General features: G+C 38.0%; 1 protein-coding gene across 4 annotated transcripts; it reads left to right on the top strand.

The window, feature by feature from the left end:
- Positions 1-8,297: 8,297 nt before the first annotated feature.
- LOC4326288 (thiamine pyrophosphokinase 2-like) lies at positions 8,298-14,897 on the top strand. 4 transcript variants are annotated; one of them, NM_001401644.1, is made up of 7 exons: positions 8,298-8,444; positions 9,354-9,541; positions 9,629-9,725; positions 11,317-11,389; positions 12,243-12,344; positions 12,493-12,742; positions 14,079-14,897. In NM_001401644.1, the coding sequence occupies exons 2-7, from the start codon at positions 9,382-9,384 to the stop codon at positions 14,198-14,200; spliced, it is 804 nt and encodes a 267-aa protein (NP_001388573.1). In that variant the 5' UTR covers positions 8,298-8,444; positions 9,354-9,381; the 3' UTR covers positions 14,201-14,897. The 4 variants fall into 4 exon arrangements, with proteins under 4 accessions (NP_001388573.1, XP_015621865.1, XP_025881169.1 ...); XM_015766379.3 differs by having other exon boundaries at positions 8,325-8,444; positions 9,624-9,725; positions 14,079-14,614; XM_026025384.2 differs by having other exon boundaries at positions 8,443-8,564; positions 14,079-14,614.
- The last annotated feature ends 315 nt before the right edge of the window (positions 14,898-15,212 follow it).

Raw genomic sequence — 15,212 nt, 5'->3', positions numbered from 1 at the left:
ATAAAACATTAGCATGAACCTATCGACTTAACAAGACTTATATTATCAACAACAATCTAGTAGGTCGAACCTAACCGATGCAACACAAGATTGTATATGATAATCTAATACTCGATGAGCCGGTAGATCTGTCTAATGTGATGGATATAACAAATCTATTTATAAACAACATTGTGATTGTAGAGATATATCGGCTAAGACAGAAGATCAGACCTAACTGAGATAGTCCCAACTAAACCGATGCGTCTCTAAACACAATGCAATTGGAGATAGAATTGAGATATCAAGTAGGCAAATATATCAACCAATCTAGAGCGATCCAAGAGATCGAAGCGATGCAGCCTTAAACAACACTAATGTAGCCGATAGATTCACCAGGGCCGACAGAACGTAGGACTTACCCCTTCGCCGGAGATCGAACTGAACCGACGCAGCCCAGCGTCAGGTGCCAAATTCCGCCGGTTGAGAAGTGAAACCTCAGAAGAGAGGGTGGCGATGCGCCGAGTTGTATTGATCGAGAAATATTTTTACATTGACCCTGGGTGTACATATTTATACCCATGGGTAGATACTAGTCCTTGTAGGACAAGAAAGAAACTTTCCTAAAGATAAAAGGAAAACATAGGTGGTGTTTGAATCTCCTAGAGATAAATATAAAGATGAAGATTAAGTTTTTTATGCAAAACGAGGTGGTATGAACATATGATTGATTGAGTTTTAATTATTACAAACTTGAAAATTAGATTAATATGATATTTTAGAGCAACTTTCATATAGAAAGTTGCCACATGAAATGTACCGTTTAGCAGTTTGAAAAGCGTGCCAAAAAATCTTAATCTTCATCCAACTCTTGTTGGAGAAAAGAACGGGACCTATGTAAAGTCCTTATCGAACACTAAACATACTTTCCTAAAGGTAAAAGGAAACTGACAAATATTTCCTAATTAATAGATAAATTGCCATGCCGCATCCTCCTTGAACTCGGTCTCTTCTGGATAAGCTTCCTTGAATAGATTAATTTCCTTAACTGAATTCTCCAAGAATCCGACTGCTGGCGACTTGATAACTCCCATCGGCCGATTCCAAGACTCTGAAGCCGATACTGACTCTAGGCCAATGATGACTTCGGGCTTACCAAATTTTGGCGCTAACACATGGAGACAGGTGTAGCCGGCCGCCGGCTACAGTGTTAAACTTGCTCTTATGTGAGCTCTATGGCTAGTCATGACTATTCCAATGTCTTAAGATAAATTATTGATGTTTCTCTCGTGACATACTAGTTTTTTTCGCAATACAGTTGAGAGGATAAGAAATATAGTGTAAAGTCCTTCTAATGTCACTTAATGCCCCTTGTGTTTGATGTGCACATGTTTAGGGAGCTTTTTAATCCTATATTTTGTACTTTGTGCATAAATTTCACCGTTACTAGATAATATCCCACGCGTTGATCTAGCACCTATGCATGAAAAATAAGATGCAGAACAATAGTATCAAACATAGACCCAAGAAACAATATGAACAGTAACTATAAGAATTATAGATCCATTAAATACTATATGTGGTTTTCTAGATCCAAAAGCGTTGTACTACTCTTAGAAAACATTGGTGTAAGTGTGGCAGTAGAAATGTAGAATGTCAGCAATAAAATGAAAAGACATCGATAGGAGAGCTTATATGGGAAAATGCAGAATATAAACCAATAATTCCGCTATCCTCGAAGCTCTGGAGGACAAAACATAGGCAGACAGCTGTCAATCAACAATGCAACATATATTAGCCAAGGTGAAATAAACTTTGAAATAAGACTCTAACCTGAAGTCTGGTACTACGGCAAAGAAGACTCTAAAATCCTGCGAAATACAAACACGTACAGGGAGAAATACATAGAGACTTTGTGCCAAGATATAATAAAGGAATGATGTATAAGAAAATCACCTTACATTTTCTATTCTGATTCAAGACTTGTGTATGGCCATTCTATGTATGTTGTTCAGCAACACAACATAACTGATCGATGCGGCCGGTGAGACACCAGCCAAGCTTGTCCCATGAGGATTAAAATTTTACTAGCAACTACCAATATATTTAGAAACTGAGATATATAAAGAACATGGAGAAAGCAATTTTACGGTCCTTAAGGAGATACCAAAAATTTAGTGTAAAATTTGGTACTTCATTGTAATCAGGTACCAAGAGATACCAAATTTACAATAGAAAAAATGATACCTCATGGTATCTCCTCAAAAAGGGTAAAATTGCTCTTTATGAAAAAGGTAATGAATGAATCCAGCGCACCAGGAAATAAGGATACATACGGCTGCAACCTTGGTAATGGCCTACATCATCTAAATGAATAAAAAAGCAATAACTAAGACATCATCTACCTGTTCTGCATATGCTTCTTTGTTTTATCTTTCAGTTCTTGTCAAGTATTTCTTCAGCTCCACCACGAACAACTTGACAGCGGAAAAAAAATTCCACCATTTCTGCTTCCAAAGTCCCAAGGACACCTGCAGATCGCTTCAGGTAGTTCAAGACATATCAAGATTGAAGCACAATTGAGTTTGCTTGTGCAAGCACTTCCTTGAAGCACTCTTGATCTAGGCCGCACGTTCAGTTGCCGCGAATCCAGTCGTGAAGAATTTGCAGGATTGCGGAGTGGCTTGCGGATAGCAACTGAATAAAATTCGGGTGATTGACTAAGGAATTCATTTGTGAGTTGCTTGGAGAAGTGGTATATACCGAATTTTGTCTTTGCAAATTGAAAACCCAATGGAGCAGGAAGACTGTAGATAACGCATCAGCGGATCCCCGTCTTTATATATGGAAGCCAATGGGACGAGAATAAAGCTAACAGAAGACAGACCGTTCCTTGGTGGGCGTCAGTGGTTTCTGTACCCAGAGGAGGCGAGCGGCGGAGGGAGAGGAAGCAATGTGGCTACTCAGTGCCCGGGGAAGTGAAGCGGTGTGACGGCACATGGAGCTCCCTAGCTGCCATGGAAAGGAACCGGCGCACACACAGGGGGCTACGATATCCGACGGAAACTGGGAGAGAGGTGATGACGCAGCATGCGGAAGTGCTGGTCCCTGGCGGCCCGGAGTAATGGCGCAGGGAGGATCGAGGTCGAAGGAGTTGGAATGCAGGCAATGGTGCGAGTGGGGAAGATGGGCTAAGTCTTAAGTGAGATGGACCAACTTGATGGTATCTGAGAGCTCGACAAAGGTAATGAGATGGCTAAGGATATTTTCTATTCTTCTATCAATCATGGTCAATGTTTTAAATAGCGGGCTAAAGCATTTAGCAGTTAGCTTCTCAAACATCTATAGCGGGCTAAATGGAGCTATAGCGACTAAATTGTACATGAGAGCAAATAGCTAGAATCCTTCTCAAACAGCTATAACGGGAGATTTAAAACCCTGATCATGGTGCATGGTGGGGTGATCGTTTGCTAGGATTTGTTGCTAGCTTTGCTGTACTATCAAAAAGGGTCTGTGATGTGTGCAAAAGGATGATCATGAACTAATTAAGTCTCTAGAGCATGTCGCATTTGCTTCGGCTTTGCACTTTGTGGTTTAGCTTCTAAGGTCAGTCAAATCGCAGTGCTAAGGCCAGTCTGACCGTGGCGAGAGAGTTCGGGCCACAACCAACTTTGTAGCGTTGGCCACCGTCGTCCGAGGCTGCACCCAAGTGTTGTGTGCATTTCGGTCTGTCCGCGCATGTGTCCGGATAGACCAGGCTTGGAGGCTGCACCCAAGTGTTGTGTGTGAGCCAGTCTGACTGCATATGTGTCCAGTTTGACCAAGCTTGGGGGCAATCTGATTAGATGTTGTCTTGTAGCCTTGGCCTCGTTGGCTGAGGGAAGCTGAGAGTCATTAGTTGTTGGTTGTCATATTGCGATGGTGACCGGACCTAGTTGGGGGCGGTTTTATCGGGAACCCCTAGAGTGATTTAAATAGTACTCCAATCACAAGTTTTTAGCTAGTGGAGTGCAATATGGTCTTATTGATCTTTGAACCTTGCACCCAATCTAACACTCTTGAGCGCCTAGGTTCTTTTAAGATGTATTTGCTTCATTGGTAGAGCTAGTTGGAGCTTCACCATTCTCAATCAATCATCACCGATTTGTTGTTCTTGGAGGTTGCCTCCTCCTAGACGGCTTAGAGGATATGACCTAGTGACCTCTGCAAAGAAGTTTGTGAAAGAGGCCCAGTTGAGATTGTGAGTGGTTTGGAGATCACTACCATAAGAGTGGAAAAAAGAACTACCCTAGTAATCAAGACTTGGATAGACCACTTCGCTCGAGACTAGATCCCATCTTGCACATCCCTTGACAAGGGGATTCGGAGGCTTGATGGTTTGACTAGTGAAGTTGGGCTCGCCTCAACAGTGAATAAGAAAGCAACAGAGTTTCTGAACCTCAGGAGAAAATTACTTGTCTCTTGTGTCATTTACTTGCTGTATTTATATTTGTGAGATTTAGATTCACAGAGACTATTTGAACCCATATTGCTCTAGGACTGCAAAACTAGTTGCTTAGGTTAGTCTTGTCCTTCATCAAGCATAGAAACTTACAATAGTATTTTAAGTAAATTACAGTAGTAGTACATGAACTTATCACGTGGGTGTAATATATTATATAAACTTATAAAACATTCATTTTGGTACACAAGCTTATCTGATGGGTTTGAACGAAGGCCAAAATAGCACTACTAGGTTAATTTTGCTGATTTAAGTGTTGGCTAAAATGCTAAGTAGACACATATAGGAGAAGGATATAATGTAAACAAATATTTGTTAAGGAAAAGATAGAATAAGAGCTAATGATAGCAAAAGGAACCCATATCGCTCTAGGATTGCAAAACTAGTTGCTTAGGTTAGTCTTGTCTTTCATCAAGCATAGAAACTTACAATAGTATTTTAAGTAAATTACATTAGTAGTACACGAACTTATCACGTGGGTGTAATATACTATAAGAACTTATAGAACATTCATTTTGGTACACAAATTTGTCTGGTGGGTTTGAACGAAGGCCAAAATAGCGCTATTAGGTTAATTTTGTTTGAGTTAAGTGTTGGCTAGAATGCTAAGTAGACACGTATAGGAGAAGGATATAATGTAAACAAATATTTGTTGAGGAAACGATAGAATAAGACGTAATGATAGCAAAAGGAAGAAAAAGAACAAATCAATAATATTTCAATGGTAGAAACAAATAGTTAGCTTTACCATAGCATTTTCGCTCAAACCTCCCATTGTAACAACCCATTTCAAGAATCGCGCAATCCAACATATCTGATGGGTAGGTCCACTTACACTTTCGTCATTATTTTGTGTAAAAGATTTAACCCGAGAACGATATAGTTAGAGAGACAATATCTTATAAGTTAGTTCCACTCTAGCTCAATTAGCAAGGGATACTAATCAAGTGCACACAGTACTCATGTGTACTAATGCACCACATGGATCATATCCTAATTAGACTACATCCATACAAGTTCGTTAACCAAAGCAGGTGTTTTGAAGGTTCACGCATTAAATCACACCCACCTAATAAGTTCGTGTTCACCAATCCAATATAGTCTATTTTTTTATTATGTGTTATTTTTTTATTAATTTATATTCGAGCGTTTGCTTTTAAATATATATATATATATATATATATATATATATATATATATATATATATATATATATATATATATATATATATATATATATATATATATATATATATATATATATATATATATATATATATATATATATATATATATATATATATATATATATATATATATATATATATATATATATATATATATATATATATATATAAAAGTTGTACCGTAAAATTATTTTTTAATCTCTGGCAAGTCCTTTCGATTTAAGTATGTACGAAACTTGTGCCGAAGCCCAATATAGACAATCAACCTGCGTTATTTGTGTTACGAAAGAAAATGGTAAGAAATAATATTATTTTTATGCAAACGACTCCGATCGATACGGTAAAAAAAATTTCATTTTTAAGAATTTAGCTATCTAGTGATCTACTTTAGTGAGGCTCATAAATATTATTTCCTCCGTTTCACAATGTAAGATTTTCTAGCATTGCCCATATTCATTTAGATGTTAATAAATCTAGACATATGTGTATTTAGATTCGTTAACATCTATATATATGTGGACAATGCTAGAAAGTTTTATACTGTGAAACGGAGGGAGTAGAAAGAAAAATATTTTTATATAGGTAGAAATAAAAATGATCGGATACTATATTTATATTTATATTTATAAAGAGATGATGTCAGTACGGTCTATAATTTCGGTACTACGTCCCTCTCAAAATATAGCTACTTTTATCACAATACTTTGTTTCAAAATAAAACTATTTTTTCACCTACCTCCTTCTCTCAACTAATCACAACTATTCTCTTTCAGCTATTTTCTCTTCTCAACCAATCATACACATCCTCCAATAACTTTTACCTACTTTCTTAGTACTTATGTTAACCTACTTCATCCGTCCCGGAATATAAAAAGTTTTAGGGTTGGACACGGTTATTAAGAAAGTGGGTAGAAGTAAGTGGTGGAGTGTTGTGATTGAATAAGTAGTGGAGGTATGTGGGAAAAGTGAATGGTGGAGGATTATGATTGGTTGGAAATAGAATGTTGGTGAAGAAGTTGTTATATTTTTGAATAAATCCTAAGGGCTAAAAGTTGTTATATTTTGGGACGGAGGAAGTACAAAATATTTACATTTTTGCATGAATGTACTTTCTTTGTCCTATAAAAAATGAATCTCTTTCAAAGATCAATACCCTACATTATATAATGTGGCTCGAAAGAAGCCGTCTACTGTGGCAGAGGTCATGAACACAACGCCGCTAAATATCTCTTTTAGGAGAGCTATTGTTGGCCAAAAGCTAATCAAGTGGAACGATTTGATCCTCAGGCTAGCTAATATAACTCTGTCAAATGAAAAGAACTGCTTTGTATGGTCGCTCCATAAGAATGGTCAATTTTCCGTCAAATCTATGTATGCCGCGATCATGAACTATAATATTTGGATCAAAAAGAGAATTCTGTGGGACTTGAAAATTCCACTAAAGATCAAGGTCTTTTATGTGGTTTCTTCAAAAGAAAGTAATTCTAACGAAAGATAACCTGGCTAAAAGAAAATAGGGGAGACAAACATTGTTCTTTCTGCTATGCACAAGAGACAATCCAACATCTTTTCTTTGAGTGTCATGTCGCTCAGTTTGTTTGGAGATGTTTGTTTTTTGCTTTTAATATCCCCCCACCCCGTAACGCCAAAAACATTTTCGGTAATTGGCTTAGAGGGGTATCTATGTCCATTAAGAAGATGATTCTAATTGGATTCTAATTGGAGCTAGTAATGTCTGTTGGTCAATTTGACGTTGCCGTAATGATAAAGTTTTTAATGGTAAACAATTATCTAATCCTATGCAGGTTATCTTCATGTCTTCCTACTAGCTCCACTTTTGGTATACGATGCTACCACAGGAGGAGCAGGATACTATGCGCAATGGTGCTACACTCTTGGAATCGGTAGCCAAGGGTCTCTTATTCCACTATGGGTGGCATAGTTCCATTAGAATTGCTAGCTAAAAAAATTTTATGTGGTTTAACGCTAGTCAATAATAAAGAGGAGTCAGGGATTTGTCCCATCACCTTATTTCTCATTTTGATTTACTTTTATCTTATTTTTTTATTACTATTAAACTTATGGCTATGTGTCTTATGACAGAAGCCGAGATGTAATCCATTTCTATTATTAAAAAATAAAAAACAAATCTAGAACTGGATGTGATATATCATAGTATTATGAAGGCTAGATGTGATGTGTTATATTCTGTTCTAGATTGATTTTTTATGAGACTAATGACTACTCCCTCAGTCCAAAAATTGAATTTAGAACTGTGATATATGCTAGATGGTATGTCCAGATTCGTTATTTCATATTATTAGATTAGTTTTTAATTAGACGGAGGTAGTAGCTACTACTACCATCCTCACCGCTAATGTGGCTGACGAGGCTCTTTTGCTTTATTCTGTGGTGTGACTGGTGTCCGTCGCTGGGAGCTCCTGGTGGGGCCCACTAGTCAGAGCGGGGTCAATGAACGAGCACCGCACATCATCATCATCCGGTGGATCTCAATTAGAAAAAGCCAAAGTGCGGTTCGTGACAGCGACGGTGTACTGCGGGACACAGGGCCTTCCTTGTGCATTTATTACGCCTATATTTTGTTCTTTTTTTTTTCCTTTTCTATTTCTGGACTTTGCCCTTTCCCTTCTTCCGACGGACGAGCGGCGAGCTAGGCTTTGGCTCTGCCTCTGGTTCTGGCCATTCCCTTCCTCCCGCCGCACGCATCCTCTGATCCTCCCTCCCTCCCTCCCTCCTCGATCCACGCGCGGTCCGAGGTGAGTTCGCTCCTGCGCCTGTCTCTACTTGTCGCGTTAGGGTTCGTTTGGCGGTGATCGGGTCTGAGGATGGAGAGATTCCAGTTCTTGGGAATGGGCTCGACTCTTTGCGTTGGGGAGGTCCGTCCGTCTGACTAGTATCGTGAATCGGTTTGATTAAGGAGTTTTTTTTTTCTTTGGGGGGGGGGGGTGGGGGGAGGGAGAAAATGGTGTGTAGAATACTAGAATTCGATTGGAGGGACGGAATTTTGCAGGATTCTGTTATTGTTCTCCGTTGGCCGCGTGCTCGCTGTTGGTTCCTGAAAAGGAGATAATTGAGTAATGTGATCAGGCCATTTTGAGTAAATTTCCCTAATGCTTTAGTCCCTCTTTTATTTTTTTTCTTCCATTAATTAAGATATTAAGAAAGTAAGAATAGCATGATTTACGGAATCCCGGCAGTGGCAGAATCCAGTTTATTGCAACCTGGAGTGGAATTTCACTGAACATTTTGGTTCATCATGTTGGGTGTGTTGTTACTGCCGTACCGGCTCCCATTGGTTCAATATTGTTCGTCATCCCAAAGTAGTAGGATGAGAAATAGTGTACCGTTTTCCCGCTTATATGTTAGTATGCTACAATAAATAACCTCCAAATTCTGTAGGGAAGAAAATAATATTCTTCTTCCATACAGCCTGAAAATAATATTCGGCTTCCAGAACCTGTTAAATTACGCTGCAGCCTGAAAATGCAACAGAACAGGTCATTATTTGCTGACCTGTTGATGGAACAATTGGTAGTTAGAACTGAACACATGGACAACAGATTTCCTGTTGCCTGTATACTTAATGTATGAATGCATTGCATAGTTCGATATTCTCGCTACAAATAGATTTTTTGTTCTTAAAATAATTCTTGTTTATGCACTAGCTTGGTACATCACCTTCTTGAGGTTAAGATGTTGGGGCGCGCAATACGCAGTATGGAGGTTATGGTGCATTCTTCAACCTTCCTTCTTCCAAAGTTGCATCAGCCTGCCAACTCTCCAGCAAAGAAGTATGCTCTAGTTGTTCTTAATCAGAACCTTCCACGATTCGTGCCCCGCCTGTGGACTCATGGTAGCTGTCCCTGCTCATTTGTTCTTTTGACATTCTGTATCAGTCATGTATCTTTAAACCTCTGCGTGTGATTTTGATATAGAGCAGCAAAGCTAAGAATCTGTGCTGATGGAGGTGCCAATCGTATATTCGATGAGATGTTTCAGATGACTAATGATCCAGACTATGAAAGCACCCGAAAAAGGTAGAGTAACAACTTTCTCATTTCATTTGGATTTTGTTGTTTATTAAATTTAAATTATTCCTTGCAGATATTGATTAATGATAAGTGATAGCTGTTGCTACCTCTGATCACAAAAATATGCACTTATTATGCTTGATGTCAAACTATATTAGTTTTGACCAAATATGTTATCTATATCATATAATTTGGTTATATCAAAACGATGCAGTATTTTTTTAATGAAAGTTGATAAAATTTAGTGGTCAAGGTGGCATTTCGTAGACTTCAAAAAAAAAACAAATTATTTACTTATTTTATGAACAGGGGTAGTAACACTTAAACAGAAAGTGCTCAAAATAAGCATTTTTTACGATATTATTTGTAATGTACTCCTCTTTAGGTTCTTTTATGGGACGTTAGGCACATAAATAGGGTACTACTCCCTTTGTCCCATATTATAGCAATCTAGGACACTTCATAGTAGCATGTTCAAATTTGTTGTACTATGTAGTGTCACATCCGGTCCTAGGTTGTTATATTATGTCCTAGGTTGTTATATTAAGGGACGGGGAGTATTTGGTGGGTTGTACATGAAAAAAAAAAGAAGTGTAGTTTGGATTATTTTTGGTAAGATATTGGGTTGTGTTAGGATCTGGATGGCATAAGTCCTAAGCCAACATTGTAATGCCAGTTGAGCTCATTGAATAACTGTGTGTTGTAAAACTGTAAACAGCCAAATATGAAACATGTACATTAAAAAAAATAAATGAGACCACAGATAAAATTTAATACACTAATATGTTGAATGCCCAAAGGGCTCACCTGTTCGTCCATTCACGTGGTTTGGATTGAAGTACTAGACCTTATTTTCGTAATTTCTAACCTCAAGACTCTATTCCTTGTTAGAGATATCAATCAGTAGTGGAGTTCCATTTGACATGCTCTGTGATCTAAATGCTCAACTTGTTCCTAAAACAGTTACAAAAATTAACAGCACCTATGGGCATATACAGGCCAAGGTTCAAATGACTTGATCATATGTGTGATTTGTGATTAAAGGAAACTGAAATTTTTCAGACTACTTCAGTGATTGCAGAATCGTTCCATCTCTTAATTAAAGTGAAGTTCTACAAACACGGTTTATATTAGATTCTTGGTCACTAACACTACTTTGGTAATTAGATTTCACTAAACAACTCGGATATGCTCCCTCTATTCTGTATGAGAAGTTCGTATCTGCACTTTTCTAGTAGAGGTAATACCATAATAGTAATTGTACTCTTAGATGTGTTCTTCATATGGAATGCATTTAGGTACTAGTGATTGCTTGGCATGTGCCTATTTATTTTTCGGTAACTGTTCACTGGTCACACAGAGAACAACCCACCTCGACAGTTTGTATGTTCTCCAAAAGCCCTCAATAGTACTATATATTTTATGAAATATGTATAATGTATATCTGAATGGCATTTTAAGGTCAGTTTTCTAAGACCAAGCTAGCTATAAATGTTCATGCTCTACTCTCCCCTAAGGATGAATACTTGCGTACTGTTAGAACTAATATAATTGAGTAAAATTTTCCTGACTCTTACAATTGGCTGCTGATATCCAGGTATATTCCAGAAATAATTGAGGGAGATATGGATTCTATAAGGCCAGAAGTGAAACAGTTCTACTCTAGCCAGGTCTTTTTTCATTGCTTTCCTTTTTTGCACTTTTTTACAATGTTTCACGCAATCTAGACATCCTAGGAGATTGCTGCAATGCAGTTATTATGTGAAAAAAATCTAGTTTGTTAAAGGCATAAGCAATCTTAGTCATAAGAATGAAACTGCAATAGCACTGAAAGCATTTTTCTTTATTACTTAAAAGCGTAGCCGTCTGTCCGTCCTCCCCCACGTCACACGTGCAGCACGCCCCTCCCAAAAAAGCAGAAAAAACAGGGCCCCGTAGAAAACCGAAGTATGCTACAGGCCCATAGGCCCATAGAAAACTAACACGTTAAACCATTGGCCCATCTTCTAGATCCCATTGCAACGCACAGGCATGTCCATAGTGTGTTGGAAAGTAAGAGTATAATAACAAAAGATGGCCTCTTGCATTTGGCAGTAGACCTTGCAGTGTACTGCATTTCATGAAAGATGAAGTCCAGTTGACAAGCGTGTGGTAATTATTGATATGTACACCTCTATCCAAGAGCAAGGGGAATCTCTGCTTAGTGCAGCAAACACCTATAATCAGTATGGATGCTGAGATCCTGAACAAAACAAAGTTGCAACTATTTTCATGGTTATTACGAACCAGTTGATTTTAATCAGAATTATGTCACATTATCTCAGTAAGTCAAAACTAAGTTAGGTATAATATACATGACCAACATGCAGAATACTCGAGCAAACATGTCCACCCCCCAACCCCCCCCCCACCCCCTGCCCAGGGTCCCGGGCGCCTTGCATATTTTCTGCTCTGTTTCTCTGAGTTGTAAACATGATCAGGAACTCAGGATATCATTGTTTTGCTGAATTGCACTCTATGCAGGGATCTAAAATTTCTGATAAATCACATAACCAAGAGACAACAGATTTGCACAAGTGTATTTCTCGGATCCATCGTTGTACACCTGATCATGAAAAAACAAATGTGAGTAGCAGACTTCCTTTTAAACTTGGTACTTTTGTTATAGCAATCTCCGACCTGTTTATGTCTTACAATGTCAAAACTCAATATCTGCTCAAATTTCAGATATACCGATTATTATTATGAAAATTAAGCTCCTCAACTACTGCAGCTTTGTGTTCTTGTGACTGGAGCACTTGGTGGAAGGTTTGATCATGAGGCTGCTAATATCAACATTCTGTATTTGTTCTCGGACATGAGGATTGTTCTTCTATCAGATGACTGCTTGATTCGGCTTCTTCCCAAAACACACAAGCATGAGATCTATATTGAGTCATCTGTTGAAGGGCCACATTGTGGACTTTTTCCTGTTGGAGCACCATCTGGAAGCACTACAACCACTGGCCTGAAGTGGAACTTGAGTACATTTCTTTCCCAAGTTGCTTATTCATGCAGTTTTCATGTTAAACTATATGCATCAGTTCTTTCCAACAGAAGGATACTGAAGATACTAAAGCACATTTGAATTGAACTTGTCATAATTTTTTTTCCATGAAGAAACAGCAGTTAACTACATTTTGTTTAGTACTCCCTCCGTTTCAGGTTATAAGACGTTTTGACTTTGGTCAAAGTCAAACTACTCTAAGTTTAACTAATTTTGTAGAAAAAAAATAGTAATATTTTAAACCCAAGACAAATATATTATGAAAAATTATTCAATTATAGATTTAATGAAACTATACTGGTGTTGTAAATATTACTATATTTTTCTACAGAAATAGTCAAACTTAGATTAGTTTGACTTTGACCAAAGTCAAAACGTCTTATAACCTGAAACGGAGGGAGTATTTTGCAGAATATTGTAACATTTTCTACCTTTTCTGGAAATCAACCCTGAGCGTTTAAAAGTCTGAGTAAAATGTTTGGTTTTGTAGCTGATGTTTGTTTCCAAACTTTCGCATGAGTTCACAATTTTCAATATAACCCACTGAAATCTGAGAAGACAATGTTTCGGATCAGTCCAATAACACTTGGTCAGTCATACATCATAGTTGATGGGAAATGCTTGGACCAGTCTAATGACGTTTCTCTGCTGGATAGAGCTAATAATAACTTGCGATGCGCTGGACTTCTGATAAAGTAATTTCCTTAGGGCCACCTGATGTAGGTTATGAGGACAGATCAGTTGAAATGTCATCAGGCTGGGGTGAACCTGGACTATGAAATGAAACATTGACATTTAATCAGGCTAAGTCCCACTACCAGTGGCTTGTTGGCTAACCTATTACCAAAGCCTTAGCAACAATGGTTATGTTGACAGCACTAGCCACAAGTGCTCAGATCTACTGTAGATATTTCTACCATCTTAATTTGGTCCTAATTCATCCCATCAAACTACATGCCTCTATGTACACATGAAAATCACTCCCAACAATCACTATTCAGCATGGTACCATCAAGCACATTTACTGATTTACCTATGTTGACAGAAACATCTTGTACAGAAGTAGTACCATTATTCAGTGTACCTGTGTATATTTAGGACCAGTCATCTCATATGTACATGATTAGCAGTTGGTGTCAGATGCAAGAAAAAATGAATAGTTGATTGCAATCATAGAAGTTAACAAGAAAATTAAATGTCACAAGAATCGTTTATTTGAAACTATAAGAACATTACTTATAAAATTACAGTGATATGGAGGTGTTTCTCCATTTCTATTGGAAGCCTGAGGCGTTGTTTACATTATCTTCCAGGTGAAGCGAAGATGAGATTTGGGAGTATGATAAGCACATCCAACATTGTTCACGCAGAAAAGGTTACTGTACAATCCGATGCAGATCTTCTCTGGACAATTTCCCTCCGAAATCTGACCTGAAGAGCCACCTCCACTTTGCACCCTTCGCCAGTTTTCCCCTTCTCTGGCATATCTTGGTGTTGTGTGTAATCAGCCTAGATCCTGTACAGCTGTTTATGAGTTCAAAGGCAGTTCTGCTTCTGCATCGGCCAAATAATTTTCCCTGCTTCATGATAAAGCAATTCATGATGCTCATGAGGTTAGAAACTTTTAAGGAGGAGCTGCCAGTGGATTGCATGAACACCACAGGCAGATGTATGATGTAATTCCTTTATTGGTTTGTTTCTGTGGGATCGGATGAGCATATGATCCCTGCAATACCTCTCTTCCGATTGGCACTGCGTACTCTGCACATATAACTTGCTGAAGAGAAGGATTCTTGCATTTATGCCCGCCTAAGACGGGGGAAAAGAAATATGTTTGCCTTCTCTTCTAGCCGGATTTTTTATTTCTTGTTTTCAGACATTAGTATGTTTTGCATTGTCTCGTCTATCCATATTACAGATTACATCAAGTGTGTAAAAAAGACGGATCAGAGATGAACTGATTTTTGTCAGGTCTGGACAGCATGCAGAATAGTCCACTCCGTTCATTCCAGCTACCGGTGGCGGAGCCAGAAATTTTTTTAGCCTGGGCAAGCCTAACAAGAGATAAAAACTATATATAGAAAATTGTACAGTTTATCATAGACAAAAGTAAAGTTGATTGTTGCCAAGTTACAATTTATCAATGAAATGTTGATTGTTTATTGTCAATGAGTTAGACTATGGGGCTACTATACATCAGGAAAGCAAGATTAGGGATGTGGTACAACTCTTTGCTTAGGCTTTATATTTAGCGATATGATGATTTTGCCCTTGCTTTGCTTGTTTGTTGGCTAGTCATCTAATTAACCTTCATTGAAACCAGGAAGCAAGGTAATTATGTAAGCAATTAATGAGTAAATGTTGTTTAGAGCAGTACAATAGTAGGCTATAAGCTAGCAGCGGGCTACAGATTTGTAACCAACTATATCACGGACTCCAAGACACGC

Source organism: Oryza sativa, chromosome 1 (assembly GCF_034140825.1).
Source record: "Oryza sativa Japonica Group chromosome 1, ASM3414082v1".
Classification (NCBI taxonomy): Eukaryota; Viridiplantae; Streptophyta; class Magnoliopsida; order Poales; family Poaceae; genus Oryza; species Oryza sativa.
This window is presented reverse-complemented; position numbering and strand designations above follow the sequence as displayed.